Here is a 22593-nt window from a genome sequence, read left to right as displayed (position 1 = left end):
TGGGAAAATATCTACTTCTATCAAGAAAATCACTCGAGAAACAAATTTGTTCCCGAATGTTTGAATTAATAAATGATTCGTTTCACTTGGAATACTATCAGGCATCGAGGAGAGAATCATAGACCCTTGGGCAATAGTAATAACGGTCTGTCTGTAGGAAACACACCATAGCTTCGGGTTGTCTTTTTACATACAAATCCCTATAGCGAATTTCGATGAGATTTTATTTGTTGTATGGCTGATTCACTTTTCAAAACGATGACAATGAGACGAGCTGTAGCTTTTATTCTATATTAATAGCTGAAGAGAAGCGTTGCCAGTAATCGCAATAGGCATATCCTTTCAAGTCAAATCTGATGACGTCGAAGACTTTCACTCGTATTCCCATGACAACCGTCATATTCAAATACCCTGCATTTGCCCCCGTTATAACCTACACGTACAGTAGTGAATAGAATCAAGAAAAGGCGGCATTTTTCTCCATATCACTACCCATCATTGAAAACATTTACATTGAATGCAGTAAATAATTTGGTGACATAATTTTTATTGAAAATGTTTTACTTATATCGGCGGAATTAAAAAGAGGTCTGGTTCAGCGCCATTCATGTTGGTGGATGAAATGGCGCATTTTGAATGAAATCTTGTGTTATGATACGATTTCTTTTGCCTTGACTGCCGTCGATATATTTTTGGGAAGGGTACGGATTACACACACACACACACACATGCCACATATAATTAATGATAACCAATTTGTTAAAAAAATATGAACGAGGCCAAGGAGAAGGTAACCCAATTAAAATCTTTAAAAATCATATTCAGATGCGGTGCTGTAATAAGTCTGAACGAATCACTGCAATTTCCGATACATAGTCAGGATGCATTGAATTTCTGACAGTGTTCTACAGATCTGAGGACTTTGTGAATGACAGCACGATGTTAGTATCAGAGTCAGATCAGTAGGTCTACATGTGACACTTCAATGGTTCTTGTCATATACATGCACATGAAATGTTAAGTTTCAATGTATCAAAGCATACGCATTACTGATGTAGGTAGAGTATTTTTAGGAACTACGAAGCGTGAAGGGGTGTGTCTATAGGTAAAAGATCGAAGGAAATAGATTGCTACTGTCTAACCAGTTAATAATTTCAGTAATAAATCATGGATGTCAAGAAAATTACTCGTTGATTTATTTTACGTCAAACCTACATGTTACACACGTTGAAACAATTGCAGTACAACTCGTAGTTCTACGTCAAACGATAATAATCAGTGCTGTTATAGTTGAGAGAGAACAAAACTCGGAGCATTGGGTTCACTTGATAATGACTCGAGTATGATGTTACATGATGTGTAAGAAATGTGGTGATTCTTAAATTGCGCAGAGTCCACAGTATGAAAATGATGAGAGAATATATATGTGTAAAGAGGTTATATGTACATATAACTCCTTAAAAAGAAATAGCAAAATAAAATAGTGTAAATTTGTGCTGAGCTGACCTGGTCTAAAAACAACGTACATGTATTTTGTCAGCCATGTGGATATAAGTGATGGTACCCCGTGATCGTATATGTTCTTTTTGACTCTAATGAAAATACACACTTAAACAATGATTAAACTAGCATAATATTAATGTCATTGCATGTCTTCGATGGGAACTGAAATCGTTATTCTGGTGTTTGTACACTTGATATACAATAGCGGTTTCCTCTACATCTTATGCTACGTATAATAAATTATGTCATTAAATAATCTACGTAATTATTCCTAAATACAAGTTTCGTTCTACCAATAACACGTGGTGTCTCTGTAATTAGAATACAACGGGTATTTTTTTTTTTAACCCAAATTAAAAATTACACCCCAAAAGTACAAACGGAACTTGTGCCAGTTTGAGAATGCAAACGACATCTTTCTTTTAATCGGCTATATTACAGACTTGCCTTACGAGTTCAAGTTGTATTTTTTGATAAATAAACATAATCCGTAACGTCTTGCACAGTTTCTTTAATTTTGTCAGAAACGAGAGAATCTATTTCGTCCATCAGTGTTGGAGTTCAAAGGTCAACATTATTATGAAATGGTCGGAGTGGACGACTATTCGTTAGTTTTCAGTTTCATGCTTTAAATTTTCAAATGTGTGGTGGTGTAGTTAAAACTATGACGTCACAAAATGAGTTTACTCACCTATATAATTGAGGTCCACCAATTCAGGAGAGGAAAAGCAGTAATAGGTGTCATGCTGTGAGAGAAATGTCAAGATGTACTTTACATCAATTATACCATGTCGGGATAAAAAAAAACATAACTTCAAATCGTGGTGAAATCTTAATAGTTTTGCGTTCTCATTACAAGTACATTATTTTGATTAGTTTTTTTTTCACGGGGAAGAGGGACGGGTGTTATATCTTTTCGTGTCCATTCACATTTTGAGAAGATAAAAGAAGAAAATTTGAACCGAGCAGATAGGTGAGTAGATTTTAGGAATCACTGATTAAAAATTATAATTTGGGGACAAATCATTGTTTTTCTTCATTGACAGCTTTAGTACGAAGTATTTAGCTAATGTATACAGTCTTTGGTATGAACAGAAAATGTATATACTACGTAGCTAATGTAGCCTTTTATTTTTTGAAAGTAAAGACTATTGTATTGGTCTTCCTTCAACATATGTGTAGAATTCGAATCAACACAGCTGCCTGATTTCACACACCGGTTTATAAAAACATACTGATGTTAGAGTATTTAAATTCAAGTATTGAAAACAATGGCTTTATCTGGATGTCTGTTACTCAGATGACAATTTCAGCTATATCTCTGTTGATGTCAATAATTTAAAATATGGAAGTCTAAAGATATATTTCCAGTGTGCGTGTGTCCCTGTATAGTCTGACATCTCTAGTTGTGTTTTATTCATCTTAGTAATAAGAGAAAGCAGGATGAATAATGAGTAATTCCGTGTTGCCCTGACAAAGGTTTTCAAATGCAGTGTTCAACGGAAATTAAACCGCTAGTAATGAAAAAGATCTAAATGGGTCTAAATTTGCCATCATTTCTGCTGACACATTAGTGAAGGAAATAGAAAATGTTCTCATTTCTCATACAGTTCTTAGAATTTACAGTCAATTCTGCTGTGACTAGGTATATTCTATCACATGCGACTGACTGATTGATTGTCTGTCTGTCTGTCTGTCTGTCTGTCTATCTGTCTGTCTGTCTGTCTGTCTGTCTGTCTGTCTGTCTGTCTGTGTATTAACTAATAAGTACAATTTTAGACAGTTTTTGATATCAAAAGTACCACTGGTGATTTGTATAAACAGACATTATCACATGAAATAATTTCTACGTTATGTAACACTTCAAATAATATATATTTGAACCTTTTTAGAAATTACGCAATATCATTATAGCGGTTTGACAATCACACCTGAAATAATATTTGACCATTTTAGAAATTATTTTTAAAATGACGATCGAAACAATAAATTTCAAATATATTTCTGGACAATATCTGGAATTAGAAATATAATTTCTTACCGTTTGAGGAGATACGTCGGGCATTTGAAGATTATATTTTTCAATGGCGAGTTCAGCTGTCACTATACACATCGCTAGTAGAAAAGTCACAACTCCTGTGACGACGTCCGCCATATTGTTTTTCATCTTAATCGTCGTGTGTGAGACGGAGCACAGATAGTTAAAGCTCCTCAATAGCTTATCAAATGAATGGAAGCGGTGTGTGCAGACCTCCACTAAATAATAACTATTATGATCCAACTAATTGTCCTTGCAGTTACTCAAAATGCTATTTTTCTTGTGTATCAATACGTGTGGTTTTTTTTAAACTTATAGTACGAACACGAATTTAGTAAGTCCTTATTGTTTCACGGTCTCTTCCAAATGCTCTGACATTTCTCACTCCCCCGAGATTCAAAAATGACTATTCGATCGGATCGTACCATTTTTACAATGGGTAGAACTGATTCCAATTCTAATACTCTTAAACTGTAACACTTGAGGAAAATTGGAATATACGCGAGTCGTTTCCTAAAAATATTTAGAATTACTATCAATAAACCGGGGCAAATAATTGAGAAAATAATGCAAGAGGGCAAACCATTTTGATTAAAAAGCTATTTTACCCCGAGAGAAAATACGTAGTAATGGCTGGAACACATTAGTGACGTCACTGGGTAATCTCTGATGCTAGTCGACGGGGCCTTATAATGAAGTATATTGTGTACACACGTACTATGGTATTCATTACGTCAAAATGTCTCAGTACTACTTAAATTGAATGTTTCTTTTATATTCTGGCAACTACACAACCAGGGTGATGATACTGATAAAGTAAAAAATAGGGTAAAAGCTTATAATGTCAAATATGATGCCGTACATGGTGATATTTAATTTAGCATATATCTAGTCATGGTGTAATTTGATTGACAGATGGGTGAGTGATTTGTGGATACCGTGTATTGATATTGACTTTGTAAGAGATTATTGATTTTTCTACAGCGCAGTGGGGATAAAAAGGTTGCAGTTTTATTCGAGTGAGTGAGTGAGTGAGTGAGTGAGTGAGTGAGTGAGTGAGTGAGTGAGTGAGTGAGTGAGTGAGTGAGTGAGTGAGTGAGTGAGTGAGTGAGTGAGTGAGTGAGTGAGTGAGTGAGTGAGTGAGTGAGTGAGTGAGTGAGTGAGTGAGTGAGTGAGTGAGTGAGTGAGTGAGTGAGTGAGTGAGTGAGTGAGTGAGTGAGTGAGTGAGTGAGTGAGCGCGAGCGAGTGATTGCTCATATAATCGCCCTGGAAAACAGCATTCAATTTTAATGTCAATATTACTGCAGTTAGTACGATGTATATACCAATATGTATGGATTCTTACAGCACTACTGTACGTTTCAAATGACTGTTTAATAAGTTCAGAAAGACTATGTGTATAATATAAATTTGAAGTCTTAAAGCTGTGATTGAATCATACCGTGTCAGTGGCTTAAAACAGGTACGTAAAATACGTGCCGATTTCAGTTGTATGAGTGGCGTCAATCACATCCCGAAGTTACATTTGGTTTATAGTCTTGGAAATATTATGTTTGATTGAATGTCGAATATCAACATGATTATTCAATAAAATTGTAACTCTAGTATTTTACTGACAAATTTCAGATACTTACTTGTCCGGTTATACGAAAATTGTTTTTATACACTGTGGTGTTTTGTTTCAACTACTATTTTTGACAATCTTCATATCTTGGGATTTTTTGCACCCAAAAGTTTTAATGGGTAGACTGCGTTAACATCGCTATCTGGAAAATGTTATTCCTGATCTGACGAGATCACTGGCCAGCGAGAGTTACGCGTAATTAAGATTTCGAAAAAAGACAAATCGTGGTTCGTTCTGAAATTGATTTTAACTCTGTAATTACCATATTTGTGATAAAATATGATAAGATTACATATGTACTTCCTGTTGGTCTGATGTAAAAAGATTAAAAATCCAGTAATTTCATATTTCTTCTCGTTTTCTGCCAGTGTGTGACTCACATATTTAGTCGATGAGGGCGCTCTTCAGCCAGAACATGCACACATTTTCTTTTCTTTTATTCACTCAAACAATAGAGATGTATAAAAAAATATTCAAAATTAGCAAAAATGTGCTAATGAGGTAAATTAGTACACACTATTTTTTATTCATTTGACTTAGGTAAAATTTGACATGATATACATGGAAATGTTCAAAATTATATAAATTATTCTAATTAGTATGCAGGAACATCAATAAGTCTGATATTGTTTGATGCGTCCCATTTTTACCTTCCGTAAGGAAGGTTACATAGTGGGGATCAAAAGTCTGTGTCTGTGTCTGTCTGTGTGTCTGTGTCTGTGTCTGTGTGTCTGTCTGTCTGTCTGTCTGTCTGTCTGTCTGTCTGTATCCCCATTTTCTCAAAAACGGCTGGCTCAATTCAAACGAAATTTGGTGCACATGTTTTGTTGGGTAATGGAAAGAACTGTTTAGGTTTTGGTAAACATACTATGGATATTAAAAAGCAATTTCAGTAATTAATGATTTTCGGTCAAATCAGGTTGGCTTTAACTTCCGGGTCAAATTACACCTCTATAGGGCATAGCCCCCAAAATGATTCTGAAGTTTCATTTTCACAAACTCTGTGTATATTTAACAGAAATCATAGTATAAACTTTTGAAACCCATCTTTGTCAGGAGATCAATCAAAACAACCCGTAACAAGAGTTGCCATCATATGATTTTATTACAGAGGTCATGCTATGGGTCAGCTCCCCCTGCAGCAATCTTGTTAACATCCGAGCGACGTTGTATTTTCCAAGACTCTGCTGGGGGCTATGCCCTCAACGGCAAGAGGCTGGGTAACCGAAAGTACTCTTTTTACCGAAAATTCTGGAACGGACTGTTACACAACGACTTTGCCATTTTTGTACTCTGGTCATTTAAAGCACATAAGAATTCACCTTTTGGGGAAATTTGAGATGTCAGTTGAGGTTTACATTTCACAATATCTAAAATGGTGGACTCTACTAAAAGTTACGACGAGTTGAAAATACGCCCAAAAAACTTTTGCAGAAGTGGATATGTACAACATGCCAGCCGGAGTTCCGAAGCTATGTTTTATTTATTGATGTAGTAACTAATGAATATACAATGTCATGTCTGGTAGTGAAGAATTTTTCTTTTCGACAAGGGATGAAGGAAAAACAATCTAAAATTTCCCAGTTTACATCTGGTATTTTTCCGTCGGGACCGTGATTTCTGTGTCGATGTGGCTAGGTACATTTGGATCATCAGCCCATTTATACCCGGGTGGTTTGTAACACTTAGAAGATTCAAGCGGATTTTGACTTAAAGTGTAAAACATAAAATAGAAGTTACACGTCTCGCCTGCCATGGTGGACCTGAAATCAAAACCAAACAATTCTGTTATGCACATGTATTTAGTAGCGAGAGATCCTGGAAAATAAAGTCCAAAAATCATATAAAATAAAAATGCTTATAGTTATATGAATGTTAAACTATGGATCTATTGTTAAACTTACTGAACTTACCCCGTGAAAACATTCTGATCTGATGTAGTCACCGTAGTACATTTCGCGGCCTGTAAGATACACGTGAGTAAAGTTTATAACAATGTAGTCAATTTGAATATTTCAAGTAAATAAGTGTACACTTTATATCAAAATTCACACTGCTTATCATAAAATGGTTCTACTTCATCATATGACATTACAGGTATTTAGATGACGTCATACTGACACTTCTTATTAATCCCAGTAGCAAAGTTTTAGCACATCTTGAGACAAGCTGACAGGTCCGATTGGTCGAACATCTTGTTGTACTACATTGGTCTGGCCAGAGAAAAAAAAAGTCACCCTCCACTGTCTATAGCTGAATTGAATATCTCCCTCTACTCTCTATGATTGAATTGAATGTCTCGGAGGTCCCTCTGCTGTCTATGGTTGAATTGAATGTCTCCCTCTACTGTCTATGGTTGAATTAAGTGTCTCACTCTACTCTCTATGGTTAAATTGAATGTCTCCATCTGCTGTCTATGCTTGAATTGAATGTCTCCCTCTGCTGTTTATGGTTGAATTCAATGTCCCCCTCTACTGTCTATGGTTGAATTCAATGTCTCCATGTACTGTTTATGGTTAAATAGACTGTCTCCTTGTACTCTCTATGGTTGAATTGAATGTCTCCATCTACTGTCTATGGTTGAATTGAATGTCTCCCTCTGCTGTCTATGGCTAATTGAATGTCTCCCTCTGCTGCCTATGGTTGAATTGAATGTCTCCCTCTACAGTCTACGGTTGAATTGAATGTCTCCCTCTGCTGCCTATACTATGGCTGAATTGAATGTCTCCCGCTACTCTCTATGGTTGAATTGAATATCTCCCTCTACTGTATATGGTTGAATTGAATGTCTCCCGCTGCTGTATATGGCTAATTGAATGTCTCCCTCTGCTGTCTATGGTTGAATTGAATGTCTCCCTCTACAGTCTACGGTTGAATTGAATGTCTCCCTCTGCTGCCTATACTATGGCTGAATTGAATGTCTCCCTGTACTCTCTATGGCTGAATTGAATGTCTCCCTGTACTCTCTATGGCTGAATTGAATGTCTCCCTCTGCTGCCGATGGCTGAATTGAATGTCTCCCTGTACTCTCTATGGCTGAATTGAATGCCTCCCTCTTATCTCTATGGTTGGATTGAGTGTCTCTCTTAGCTGTCTATGATTGAATTGAATGTCTCCCTCTACTGTCTACGTTTGAATTGATTGTCTCCCTCTGCTGCCTATACTATGGCTGAATTGAATGTCTCCCTGTACTCTCTATGTTTGAATTGAATATCCCCCTCTACTGTCTATGGCTGAATTGAATGTCTCCCTCTGCTGCCGATGGCTGAATTGAATGTCTCCCTGTACTCTCTATGGTTGAATTGAATGTCTCCCTCTTCTCTCTATGGTTGAATTGAATGTCTCCCTCTGCTGTCTATGGTTGAATTGAATGTCTCCCTGTACTCTCTATGGCTGAATTGAATGTCTCCCTCTGCTGCCTATACTATGGCTGACTTGAATGTCTCCCTGTACTCTCTATGGTTGAATTGAATGTCTCCCTCTACTGTCTATGGCTGAATTGAATGTCTCCATCTGCTGCCGATGGCTGAATTGAATGTCTCTCTCTGCTGTCTATGGCTGAATTGAATGTCCCCCTCTGCTGTCTATGGCTGAACTGAATATCTCCCTGTACTCTATTGCTTAATTGAATTTCTCCCTCTGCTGTCTATGGCTGAATTGAATGGGGGTCAACTGAGAATTGCATTCTAAAGAGATCTACTTCATGAAACGGAAGGAGAGAACAAATAACATACCAGAATATCGTCTTGTCTGATGGTGAAATCTTGGTTTTGAAAAGGATAAAACGTCTAGAATAAAAAGTATTCGATTTGGTTAAAAATTTAGTTCTCATTAAATTAATTTGTATGAGATGCTGGAAGACGATATACTCTGACAGTATGTGTAATTTTCTGAGTTGTAGGTGAAAAGCTCCGTCCTGTATCAGTAATATCCTGTTATATGTACTTTCATTGTTTGCAGAGTAGATAAAAGGTGATATTTTCTAGAATAAGGAATATCCAGCAATTACCCACATTCTTTCCATGTTACTGTCTTTAGAATTATCCGAATTTTGAATCAGTGCACCTACCAGAGGCAAGTGTGGATTTTTACGACCGATCTTTAACCATTCGCCACTTCTAATACGAAACCCAGAGACCGCTAACCCTATGGAACGCAAAGTGAGAAGATAATGAGCCAATGTCTCCGTCATGATGGACAAATACACATGGGCTTCTGGTTGTCTTCTGGACTTTAATGTCCATTATTGGTACATGAATAACAACACATGTACAGACCTTGAACACCCAAGGATGGTGTTAATTGTTAGGGTGGGTTTTCCTACTTACCACGTGAGTGAGTGCGAGTCATGATAGCAAAGGGATGTAAAACCTGTTCTTCATGATAACAGCAAGCAGTCTCCATATGAACTATCAACATGAAATAAAAGACAAGTTAATATATGGTAAAGTAATGAAGATGTACATTTTAGCATGACTTGTCACATGGAAAGCTTTTTGTTGGATATGGTGCCCTCAACGCCATAGGCTTAATGTTGTGAAGATTGGAATCGAGTGCATTTCACTGCATTGCATTATACTACATCACATCACATCACATCACATCACATCACATCACATCACAAAGTAACTACTGAAATCAATCTTACCGATGCCGTGTCCAGTAACAACTACTTCAGTTACCATTTCATATATTCCAGCATGGTATGTTTGTCTATAGGGATAATGAGTACAAGTAAAAGACACAATTATCGTTACACATAGTATCGTGTAAAGAGCGTTTAAACGTATTCATTTTTGTCATTACAGGATATCTCATGTGATGAGGTATGAATATTACAGCAGGCATTGTGTGAACTCCATACATGCCACTTTCATGTTGGTCAGAAGAGTCTGGTTTAATGCCCCCCCCCCATCTCCCCCGTGTATAACTTCTCTGTACTTTCCTCCATCTTGTGTTTATATGTGAAATATGGACTACAATACATTTGTTTGGTGACCGTGATGTCAGTATTGCTCCCGATCGGAGCGAGGTGACGACTTTTAATTAGTTTTAGATAAAACGTAGTAAAAAAGGCACGAACGACTGTCGACAGTCTACTTTAAATGTATACTATCTATACCATTACGGTATTTCATCTTTTGCCCCAAAGTGTGAAGCATATTCGCCATTGATTGTGAAATACCCAAGTATTTACATGGTAAATGTTCTGTAACTAGTGTGGTAGGTAATACATTGTACATGTACATGTCTATTTAAAGTTATGTTTGAGCGTTACTAAAGGTGAAGTAACATTTAAAAAATGGGGACAAGAAAAAATTCCACAGTAGATTCATTGATTTTTTTCTTCCATCAAAATCCAAAACACAATGACCCCCCCCCCCCCATCCAAAATTTTCAAAGCAGGACGATGGCCCCTCCCCCTGCCAATTTCAAAAACAGGGTGACCCCCTACTAATCCACAGGATCCCCCCCTCCGGCCGAAGAAACTGACCGGTCCCTAATATTGTGAACTAGTGGTGATGGTAGTGGTAGTGAGGGTCATAGCCACAAGAATATTAATAGCGTGGTTAAATTTTTGTTTCCTAGCGTTTTATCTTTCCGGGGTTTGCACTCAAAACAATAATTTCAAATAACTAATTTTATGAGTACAAACACTTGAACGATAAAAAGCTAGGAAACAAAATCGGCTAGGAGTGCTATAGTGGTGCTGATGTTAGTAGTAATGGGTTATGACTTTACATCAACATGATACTAACTTCTGAGATGTCATGTGTAATTTTACTCCGGAGTCGTCAACGGTTTTTCCATCTAGAAACTTATCAACGTGACCATAGTGTACTTGCAGTACAAGGTACTGGATGTCTGTTTGACCTCCGATGGCAAATCCAATATCTAGAGAGAGAGAGAGAGAGAGAGAGAGAGAGAGAGAGAGAGAGAGAGAGAGAGAGAGAGAGAGAGAGAGAGAGAGAGAGAGAGAGAGAGAGAGAGAGAGAGAGAGAGAGAGAGAGAGAGAGAGAGAGAGAGAGAGGGGGGGGGGAGGGGGGGAGGGGAGAGAGAGAGGGAGAGAGAGAGAGAGAGAGATGGGGGAGAGAGGGAGAGAGAGAGGGAGAGAGAGGGAGAGAGAGAGAGAGAGAGAGGGAGAGAGAGAGAGAGAGAGAGAGAGAGAGAGAGAGAGAGACAGAGAGAGAGAGAGAGAGAGAGAGAGAGACAGAGAGAGAGAGAGAGAGAGAGAGAGAGAGATGTCACAGTGATATAAAATATACGATACATTTTGTACTTGGCCCAAAGGTGCATCATGAGCTGCCATGGTCTCGCATGTACGTTCCTTTTTTACACGTTCATGAGCATGAGTTCCTCAGCTATACAATTCACGTAATTTGACGATAATTATATCATTTTGTAGTGTACCTTTTGGTAAAATCAGTGATGGTGCATTTAATGCCCATGCGTACAGTAATCGACCATCTCCATTCGAACACACATCCGTTGATTCCGGAGATTCCGTCACATCCAAGTCGGCGTCTGAGGACATGTGCGTGTCACCACAGTTCCTAGAAAACCGCAATCAAAATTCCTTATATAAATTGCGAGTAGATATAAAATAACACGGATTCAAATACACGATAAACCATGATTTTGTCAATGTTTTGCATTTACATGTAAGTATTTGACGTATCAATTCTCATACTTGACGTACCAGACGTGACCTTCTTCATGTCCACATTCATTACATCCAAATAACAGCATGTGGTGAGCAGTTTCTGCCTCAGCATGGGGTTCGAATTTAGCTGCAGACAAAAATAGTAAGCACGCACTAAAAAAAAATACTTCGAGGGTTGATTGTCAGTTTTCTATATAAATGGCACACTTTGCAACCGAGGCTCAACTTTCTACTGAATCCAGTGTACCAAATACTGTCGGTGCAGACTTTAAATTCTATTTTATAATAAGACCGACACAACTTGATGTGAATACGGTAACATAGACTTTCGTTTTCCGATCGTCGGTGCCACAAAAACCATGTCATAATATTATTTTTGTTTCACTGTCAATTTAAAAGTGAAAGTTCAATCGGTTGCAATTGCTAGACACTACTCGACATGCTTTTATAGTACTTATAATTATTGACGACAATACAATACAAAACGAAATTATATGGAACATCAAAATAGTTACAATATCGACTATCGACTGTGCCCCTTTAAAATCGTTAACTCAAAATAGACATTAAATTAAGATCCCTTTATTCACTTACTTATGTAAAGTTCCGGATCTATGTCTAGCGTGACTGAAACACAGTAATATGTATCTTGCTGCAGAATAAAAATAATGTTTGGGGTTATTGCAAAATTTTATAGTAAATTTTAAAGTGGTTTTATTTGATTCTCAGTCTCTCCTAAACGACTGTGGCTTCACACTTTTCATACACACGTACACATACATACATACATACATACACACACACACACACAAACACACACACCATGGATGTATTATGAGAGATACATCCATGCACACACACACACACACACACACACACACACACACACACACACACACACACACACACACACACACATGTTTCAGAGGGTGCAGTTTTCTCCGGTGAAAGGTTCGTTATGACAACTAAAGCATTGACTTGCTAATTTAATCATGTGTAGTTTGCCGATCTTGTATTCTACATTTGAAAATAATAAACAACGAACACTCAGTCCTGATCTAGCCCTGCTTTCATGGTGTGTGACTCGCTTCTAACTGTCGTTACTCGACCTCCCCTATAGTCATGGGGTACACAAATCATAACCATTTTAACAAATCAAACATACTCCAGTAGTAGTAGTAGATGTTTTGCTTACCTGCTGAGGTGCCACGTTTGGCATATACAGATCAAATTCAGAAGCCACTGATGAATGGACTGTATCGACACTCGTACCAACAAATATCACTACTAGTAGAAGACACACACAAGTGATTTCCACCATAATGAATATTTGAAAATGTACGTCTGTACTGTAGATATGGCTAGGCTATACTCTCTCTGTGGTCAGCGAAAGTTCTTCACCGGTATGTGTATCAGAGTTATGTACCTCAGGTCTCCATATCAATTTAAAATAGTCGAAATTTTAACTAGCAACTTGGCCAGCCTGAAGTTGAGTAAAAGACAGCTACCATTCTTAAGTGACGATAAAAAATGTCACTTATTATATGGTCCAATTTGAATGACAAAACGGATTTGAAAGTTGTCATTTATTAGTATGCAAATCACATATATCCATATCCTCCAAATGAATGACTGGGTTTCATTATCAATCAGTGAACATTGGAAATGGTTCGATGACAATTAATCAGACAAGTAAAAAGGGAACACTAATTATCCTTCTTCATATACCATAGACCCTACACGAATAGGGTCAATGCGAGACGATGCACTAACGTTTTGAATTAGACTAGAGTCGTTGTATATGCGTATTATTTATTTCACAATGCACACAATGGTTGACACTCTTTACGAATACTAGGCCAAGGTGATCATTGTATTTACAGTGCATGTGCCGAGTACGTGTATTCAAAATACGTATCGTACTCGCATTTTTCTGATAAAAAGCTTTAAATACACTATGTCAATGTGCATGCAATCGTGTATATGATGGACATAAGTGAAATTGAATATGAACATGATTATTCAGTAAAATCGTAACTTTAGTATTTACTGACAAATTTCAGATAGTAGTGTCAGGTTATATGTTTATTGTTTTTATACACAGTGGGTGGTGTTTTGTTGACAATATTTATATCTTGGGATTATTTGCGAGAGTTACGCGTAAGATTTCGAAAAAAAAGACAAATCATGGTGCATTCTGAAATCGATTTAACTCTGTAATTGCCATATTTTAACTCTTTAATTACCATATTTTAACTCTATAAATACCATATTTTAACTCTGTAATTACCATATTTGTGATAAAATATGATAAGATTACATATGTACTTCATGTTGGTCTGATGTAAAAAGATTAAAAATCCAGTAATTTCATATTTCTTCTAGTTTTCTGCCAGTGTGTGACTCACATACTAGTATTTAGTCGATGGGGGCGCTCTTCAACCAGAACATAGATGAAATATTCATATCCAACGTTATTCATGTTCACTCAAACGATAATTGAGATGCATAATATAATTATTCAAAATTAGCAAAATTATGCTAATGAGGCAAATTAGTACACACCGTTTTTTATTCCAAAGTGATCACAAAGCTGGAAGATTCGTTTGACTTGGGTAAAAATTGATATGATATACATTTCAAAATTATATTAAGTAGTCTAATTAGTATGCAGGAACATCAACAAATATAAGTCTGATATTGTTTGATGCGTTTTGCATCTTATCATCAATAGAAACACTATGGAGATAAGTAATAAAAACTTTAAAAATTATAAATAATCATGCAAGTAGAATAGAACAAGAACAACATAAATGCAGTCAGTATTACCCCCCTCCCCTGCCAAATCGTATGAAATCAGCTTAATTATTCACTATTAAGAAAATTGAGAAAGTAATGTCAGTTATGAAACTCCGTAGGACCATTGATGTTGACTCGCGTTGCCATAACGTAAAACGACCACAGTGTACACCCCATATTTTCTGTTCGATCGCGAAATCTTTGCTTGTGTAGGGTACAAGGCAAGGTAACTTGGTACATTAATTGACAACGGTACTTAGTATCACATGTACATCCTAAAGAGAGGACTTGTCCCTTTTTAATTATTCCATTGGGACCGTACTCGCTAGTGTGTCGATGTAGCTAGGTACATTTAGATGATCAGCCCATTTATATCGGGATGGTTTGTAACACTCGGACAATTTAAGCGGTTTTTGACTCAGAGTGTAAAACATAAAATAGAAGTTACACATCTCGTCTGCCATGGTGGACCTGAAACCAAAACCAAACAATTCTGTTATGTACATGTATTTAGTAGAGAGAGATACTGGAAAATAAAGTCCAAAATTCTTATAAACTGAAAAATGCTTATAGTTATATAAATGTAAACTTACCCAGTGAAAACATTCTGATCTGATTTATTCTCCATAGTACATCTTGCGGCCTGTAAGATACACGTGAGTAAAGTTTATAACAATGTAGTCAATTTGAATATGTAAAGTACACTTGTTTACCGTGTCAAAATTCACACTGCTTATCATAAAATGATTCTACTTCATCATATGACATCACAGCCATTTAGATGACGTCATAGTGACACTTCTTATTAATCCAAGTAACAAAGTTTTAGCACATCTTGAGGTCCGATTGGTCGAACATCTTGTTGTATTACATTGGTCGGGCCAGAAAAAAAATTGTCACCATTTGCTGTCTTTGGCTGAAATGAATATCTCCCTCTACTCTCTATGGTTGAATTGAATGTCTCCCTCTGCTGTGAATGTCTCCCTCTGCTGACTATGGCCGAATTGGATGTCTCCCTCTACTCTCTATGGTTGAATTGAATGTCTCCCTCTACTGTCCATGGTTAAATTGAATGTCCCCCTCTACTGTCTATGGTTGAAATGAATGTCTCCCTGTACTCCTATGGTTAAATTGAATGTCTCCCTGTACTCTCTATGTTTAAATTGAATGTCTCCCTCTACTGGCTATGGTTAAATTGAATGTCTCCCTGTACTCTCTATGGTTAAATTGAATGTCTCCCTCTACTGTCTATGGTTAAATTGAATAGTCTCCCTCTATCTCTATGGTTAAATTGAATGTCTCCCTCTACTGTCTATGGTTAAATTGAATGTCTCCCTCTACTGTCTATGGTTGAAATGAATGTCTCCCTGTACTCCTATGGTTAAATTGAATGTCTCCCTGTACTCTCTATGGTTAAATTGAATGTCTCCCTCTACTGTTTATGGTTAAATTGAATGTCTCCCTGTACTCTCTATGGTTAAATTGAATGTCTCCCTCTACTGTCTATGGTTGAATTGAATGTCTCCCTCTGCTGTATATGGCTGAATTGAATGAGGGTATACTGAGAATTACATTCTAAAGAGATTTACTTCATGGAGCGAAAGGAGAGAACAGATAGCATACCAGAATATCGTCTTGTCTGATGGTTAAATCTTGGTTTTCAACAGGATAAAACATCTAGAATGAAAAATATTCAATTTGTTTAAAAATTTAGTTCTCATTAAATTAATTTGTAAGAGATGTTGGAAGACAATACACTATGACAGTATGTATACTTTTCTGAGTTGTAGGTGAATAGCTCCGTCCTGTACTAGTAATATCCTGTTATATATACTTTCATTGTTTGCAGAGTAGATAAAAGGTGATATTTTCTAGATTAAGGAATATCCAGAAATAACTCACATTCTTTCCGTGTCATTGTCTTAAGAATTATCCGAATTTTGAATCGGTGAACGTACCTGAGGCAAGTGTGGATTTTTACGACCGATCTCTAACCATTCGTCACCTCTAATACGAAACCCAGAGACCACTAACCCTATGGAACGCAAATATAGAAGATAATGAGCCAACGTCTCCGTCATGATGGACGAATACGCATGGGCTTCTGGTTGTCTTCTGGACTTTAATGTCCATTATCGGTACATGAATAACACATGTACAGACATTGAACACCAAAGGTTGGTGTTAATTATTAGGGTGGGTTTTCCTACTTACCATGTGAGTGAGTGTGAGTCCTGAAAGCAAAGGGATGTAAAACCTGTTCTTCATGATAACGGCAAGCAGTCTCCATATGAACTATCAAAATGAAATAGTAAGATAAGTTAATAAATGGTAAAGTAATGAATATATACTTCTTAGCACGACTTGTCACATGAAAAGCTTTTTGTTGGATATGACGCCATAGGCTTAATGTTGTAAAGATTGGAATCGAGTACATATCATTGCATTGCATTACTTTTACATTAGAATGCATTACATTACAATACAATACAATACATTACATTACGTTACATTACATCACATCACATCACATCAAATCACACCACATCACAAAGTAACTTCTGAAAAAATCTTACCGACGCCATGTCCAGGAACAACTCCTTCAGTTACCATTTCATATACTCCAGCATGGTATGTTTGTCTGTAGGGATGAGTACAATTAATTATTTTATCGTTACACACAGTATCGTGTATACATTAAAAGAGTGTTTAAAAACAAATTCCTTTTCGCAGAATATCTAATGTGATGAGGTATGAATATTAGGCCCTGTGTGAACCCCATACATGCCACTTTCACCGGCGTTGTCAGAAGAGACTGGTTTGATGCCCCCCCTCCCCTGTGTATAACTTCTCCGTACTTTCCTCCATATTGTGTTTATACGTGAAAAATGGGTTAAAATACCTTTGTTTGGTGACCGTGATGTCAGTATAGAGTGAAGCTGGTCGTATCTGTGGTGGTGGTGGTGGTGGTGGTAAATCAACGGTGGCAAAATTTGCTATGGTGATTGAGATGTCTTATATTGGTTGTTCTATTGATACTATTGTGAACTAGTGGCGATGGTAGTGGTAGGGAGGGTCATAGCCACAAGAATTTTTGTTTCCTAGCTTTTGATCTTTCCGGGGTTTGCACTCAAATAACTATTTTTGAGTACAAACATTTGAACGATAAAAAGCTAGGAAACAAATCGGCTAGGAGGGCTATAGTGGGGCTGATGTTAGTAGTAATTGGTGATGACTTTACATCAACATGATACTAACTTCTGAGATGTCATGTGTAATTTTACCCCGGAGTCGTCAACGGTTTTTCCATCTAGAAACTTATCAACGTGACCATAGTGTACTTGCAGTACAAGGTACTGGATGTCTGTTTGACCTCCGATGGCAAATCCAACATCTAATGTGGAACAAAAAGAAGAGGGGTAAAAAAGAGACAATTATGCACAGAGAGAGAGAGAGAGAGAGAGAGAGAGAGAGAGAGAGAGAGAGAGAGAGAGAGAGAGAGAGAGAGAGAGAGAGAGAGAGAGAGAGGGGGGGGGGGGGAGGGAGGGAGGGAGGGAGGGGGGAGACAGACAGACAGACAGACAGACAAACAAACAAACAGAATCAGAGAGAGAGATAGCGAGCGAGCGAGAGAGAGAGAGAAAGAGAGAGAGGGGAGAGACAGACAGACAGACAGACAAACAAACAAACAAACAGAATCAGAGAGAGAGATAGCGAGCGAGCGAGAGAGAGAGAGAGAGAGAGAGAGAGAGAGATAGCGAGCGAGAGAGAGAGAGAGAGAGAGAGAGAGAGAGAGAGAGAGAGAGAGAGAGAGAGAGAGAGAGAGAGAGAGAGAGAGAGAGAGAGAGAGAGAGTGTGTGTGTGTGTGTGTGTGTGTTATAGTGATATAAAATACACGATACTTGGCCCAAAGGTGCATCATGAACTATCATGGTTCTTTTTTTACACGTTCATGAGCATGAGTTTCTCAGCTATATAATTCACGTAATTTGACGATAATTATATTATTAAATAGTGTACCTTTTGGTAAAGTCAGTGATGGTGCATTTAATGCCCATGCGTACAGTAATCGACCATCTCCATTCGAACACACATCCGTTGATTCCGGAGATTCCGTCACATCCAAGTCAGCGTCTGAGGACATATGCGCGTCGCCACAGTTCCTAGAAAACCACAATCACAATTCCTTGTACAAATTGCCAGTAGATATAAAATAACACATAAACTATTCGTGCATTAAAAAATCAGTTTAGAAACAGTATGTAATGTTACGTTTCTAATGTCATTTTTCTATCTAATACATGTACCCTTCTCATTTTGATTTGTTTGTCCTCAAAATAAACGTTTTCCCTGTGTACACTGATGTGTGTGTGTGTATGTGTGTGTGTGTGTGTGTGTGTGTGTCTGTCTGTCTGTCTGTCTGTCTGTCTGTCTGTCTGTGTTTATGTTACAATCTCAAAATCCTTCTTAGCGAACTTCTAGAAAACTTCTAGTAAAATAAAACTCACAGTAATATTATGCAGATATTTCAGACAAATATTCAGACGCGATGATGCATTATACCCTATTTACCCACAGGGGCGTGTAATATTTCATACGGATTGTTGTTTTCTTATTGTTTTCTTAGGAAAATATCGTACGAATCTTGCTGCTACAAATGTATCAATCTCTATACTACGAAGAAATATTAAGTCTCTTCCCCTTGCATGTAGGAATATATAATCAAAAGGTTGTTATATTTAGTCTGTAGACCTGAAAAACAACAATCTATGAAATATTACACGCCCTGTGTATTTACCTGGCTTTATCCAACCCCGGCAGGTCATTATTCTTCCTCATATGAAGTGTCATATACATATAATAACATTACTACCTTCACTGAAAACACACGGATTCAAATACATGATAAACCATGATTTTGTCAATGTTTTGCATATACATGTAAGTATTTGACGTATCAGTTCTCATAATTGACGTACCAGACGTGACCTTCTTCATGTCCAGATTCATAACATCCAAATAACAGCATGTGGTGAGCAGTTTCTGCCTCAGCATGGGGTTCGAATTTAGCTGTAAGACAAAAATAGTAAGAACGCATCAAAAACCACTTCGATGGTTGGTTGTCAGTTTTCTATATAAATGGCACACTTTGCAACCGAGGCCCAACTTTCTACTGAAGCCAGTGTACCAAATGCTGTCAGTGCATACACGTACTTTAAACTATATTTCATAATAGGACCGACACAATGTGAATACGGTAACGTAGACTTTCGTTTTCCGATCGTTGGTGCCACAAAAACCATGTCATAATATTATTTTTGTTTCACTGTCAATTTAAAAGTGAAAGTTCAATCAGTTGCAATTGCTAGACACTACTCGACATACTTTTATAATACTTGTTGACGACATTACAATACGAAATATAGGGCATATCAAAATAATTACTATAAAGTTACTGTGCCACTTTAAAATCGTTAAATGAAAATAAACATTTAGATCCCTTTATTCACATTTACCTACTCGATTCAAAACACTTACTTATGTAAAGTTCCGAATCTATGTCATTGATCTTGTCTGTAGAAACACAGTAATATGTATCATGCTGCAGAATAAAAATAATGTTTGGTGTTATTGCAAAACTAAAATTGTTACAGTAAATTTTAAAGTAGATTTATCTGATTCTCAGTCTCTCACAAACAACTGTGGCTTCACACTTTTCATACATACATACATACATACATACATACATACATACATACATACATACATACATACATACATACATACATACATACACACACACACACACACACACACACACACACACACACACACACACACACACGCCATGAATATATTGGGGGAGATACATCCATGCACACACACACACACACTTGTTTCACCCCTATAGTCATGGGGTATACACAATCCATAACAATGAAAACAAACCAAAACTACTTTAGTAGTAGATGGTTGCTTACCTGTTGCGGTGCCACGTTTGGCATATGCAGATCAAGTACAGAAGTTAAATGGATTGCATCGATGTCGACACCCAAATCGTCGACGACATTCGTACCGACAAATGTCACTACTAGTAGAAGAAGACACGCACAAGTGATTTCCACCATAATGAATATTTGAAAATGGACGTAGATATTGCTAGGCTTTACTCGCTCTGTGGTCAGCGAAAGTTCTTCACCGGTATGTGTATCAGAGGTATGTACGCCACGTCTCCATATCAATTTAAAATAGTCGAAATTTTTACTAGCAACTTGGCCAGCCTTAAGTTGAGTAAAAGACAACTACCATGATTATTAAGTGACGGCAGAGAATGTCACTTATGCAATACGATCCAATTTGAATGACAAAACGGAGTTGAAAGTTGCCATATATGCAAATCACATACACCTTTCAGATGAATGACTGGGTTTCATCATCAATCATCGAACATTGTGTAAGTTGACCGGACTCATTAACACTTTGGAAGACGTTATGTTGAACTAACTACATTGAACACAATACTTAAAGACGCGCATCTCAACCTTTCTATTATCTAGAATAATTTAAATGCTGCTGACCATTGATTGACGAACTCGTTCGCAGATTTACATGTTATAGACCAAACAATCGTAAACTTGATTTTAAAAGGTGTCGAGACATAAAAAATTAAAGTTGGAAGTTTTATATGAATGATTACATCTGTTCCATTTGTTGCGTTTCCTTTTTATGCATAGCAATAAAACATGATAAAAACTGGAAACGGTTTAAAATAATCAGACAAGTAAAAAGGGAACACTAATCATCCTCTTTATGTCATAGACCCTACACGAATATCTATAGCATTGACGTTTTGAATTAGACAACAATTTTTGTATATACGTACTATTTATTTCACAGTGCACTATGTGGTTGACACTCTTTTACCAATATTAGCCCAAAATAAAACGTTCTCCCAATCTATCCGCTTCTCAAACTGTCAATATTGCAAGTACATGTACCTGTAAGTTAGTGACATCGTTTACCATTATTCTGACACTGCTGTTTGGGCGCACAGCCATCCTTATGATTCACAAATCGATTCAAATTTGACCCTAACATTGCATTGGTACGGGTGTTGAAGTTATATTTTCGACCTACAAAAAGATCTCGAGTTTGATCAGCATATATTCTTTGTAACTCTGATGTAAGCGATGTGTGGGCATTGGAATCTAATTTTGAATAAAAGTTGCAATCATTGGAGCGTTGATTTTAGTTTTTTAGATTGTAAATTCAGTTTTCAGTGCAAACCTCAGAAAGAATAAAACTCAAAAATGACATGCTCAAAATGAAAAACTAGAGCTCACAACTATTGCAGACATAATCCGTAAAGTTAACATATGTGATTAGTTTTTCAATGTAACTGTCATAATTTTTTTAGTGAAGTAACAGTGTATAGCAGTAATACTTGGGATCACATTGATGTATGGGAAGTGGAATTTGGAGGGTTCATCTCTTGAGGATTGAGTGAGTTGAAGTTGTTCGGAATACGTTTTGTCGTTTCATTCTCAAATAGTATGATTCTCCAAAGCTTGTAGTCAGAGATGAACTTGGCCGGTTCACTAGTCGCTCTTTTAAACTAAACCGGATTATCAAATATTGGCTTCGTGTACTCTCTCTTTACCAACACATCGTCTGGTACACAAGTGCGAACAAGGTAAACTGTGCTGGGCCTACTATGTCAAAATGTTGTTATTTTATCTCCGGGGATGGAGGGTGCACTTGGTTCAACCAGGGGGTTGCGAGTTCAGAATTATTTCTAGATTTTTTTAAACAACGCTTTTGAACCTTTTACCAAAATTTAATTATATTAAAAGACTTCAAAATTATTTTAAAACCAGAATTACATTTAATGGTATTAGATATACAAAGATGCACTTCGCTGTTTTGTAGAGGATGAATATCGTTATGGTTCAAAATTTAATTTCT

General features: G+C 37.0%; 2 protein-coding genes across 2 annotated transcripts; both read right to left on the bottom strand.

Moving 5' to 3' along the window:
- Positions 1–6750: 6750 nt before the first annotated feature.
- On the bottom strand, positions 6751–13150 carry LOC144443055 (putative peptidylglycine alpha-hydroxylating monooxygenase 1). Its single transcript, XM_078132428.1, has 9 exons — positions 13025–13150; positions 12424–12481; positions 11866–11956; positions 11577–11719; positions 9494–9574; positions 9235–9311; positions 8900–8953; positions 7079–7128; positions 6751–6928 (listed from the first exon to the last, which is right to left on the bottom strand). Exons 1-9 carry the CDS (start codon positions 13148–13150, stop codon positions 6751–6753), a joined length of 858 nt encoding a protein of 285 aa, XP_077988554.1.
- Positions 13151–14401: 1251 nt separating this feature from the next.
- On the bottom strand, positions 14402–20956 carry LOC144443637 (putative peptidylglycine alpha-hydroxylating monooxygenase 1). The gene is made up of 11 exons (XM_078133179.1): positions 20610–20956; positions 20167–20230; positions 19608–19698; positions 18649–18791; positions 17887–18022; positions 17205–17269; positions 16843–16923; positions 16587–16663; positions 16252–16305; positions 15222–15271; positions 14402–15099 (listed from the first exon to the last, which is right to left on the bottom strand). Exons 1-11 carry the CDS (start codon positions 20754–20756, stop codon positions 14931–14933), a joined length of 1077 nt encoding a protein of 358 aa, XP_077989305.1. The 5' UTR covers positions 20757–20956; the 3' UTR covers positions 14402–14930.
- Positions 20957–22593: the final 1637 nt, after the last annotated feature.

The sequence above is a fragment of the Glandiceps talaboti genome, chromosome 12 (assembly GCF_964340395.1).
Source record: "Glandiceps talaboti chromosome 12, keGlaTala1.1, whole genome shotgun sequence".
Lineage (NCBI taxonomy): Eukaryota > Metazoa > Hemichordata > Enteropneusta > Spengelidae > Glandiceps > Glandiceps talaboti.
The sequence above is the reverse complement of the archived record's forward strand: the minus strand, read 5'-3'. Positions and strand labels throughout refer to the sequence as shown.

What these genes read in the sequence shown, in the direction of transcription:
- LOC144443055 (XM_078132428.1), bottom strand. Translation starts at nt 13,150, where the DNA reads ATGGTGGAAATCACTTGTGTGTGTCTTCTACTAGTAGTGATATTTGTT. An exon ending in AGATCCGGAACTTTACATAA is followed by an intron (nt 11,957 to 12,423) that starts GTAAGTGAATAA and finishes TTTTGTCTGCAG; the next exon opens with CTAAATTCGAACCCCATGCT. An exon ending in TCAGACAAGACGATATTCTG is followed by an intron (nt 7,129 to 8,899) that starts GTATGTTATTTG and finishes TGTATCTTACAG; the next exon opens with GCCGCGAAATGTACTACGGT.
- LOC144443637 (XM_078133179.1), bottom strand. Translation starts at nt 20,756, where the DNA reads ATGGTGGAAATCACTTGTGCGTGTCTTCTTCTACTAGTAGTGACATTT. An exon ending in CAAACGTGGCACCGCAACAG is followed by an intron (nt 20,231 to 20,609) that starts GTAAGCAACCAT and finishes TTTATTCTGCAG; the next exon opens with CATGATACATATTACTGTGT. An exon ending in TTACACATGACATCTCAGAA is followed by an intron (nt 17,270 to 17,886) that starts GTTAGTATCATG and finishes TCATCCCTACAG; the next exon opens with ACAAACATACCATGCTGGAG.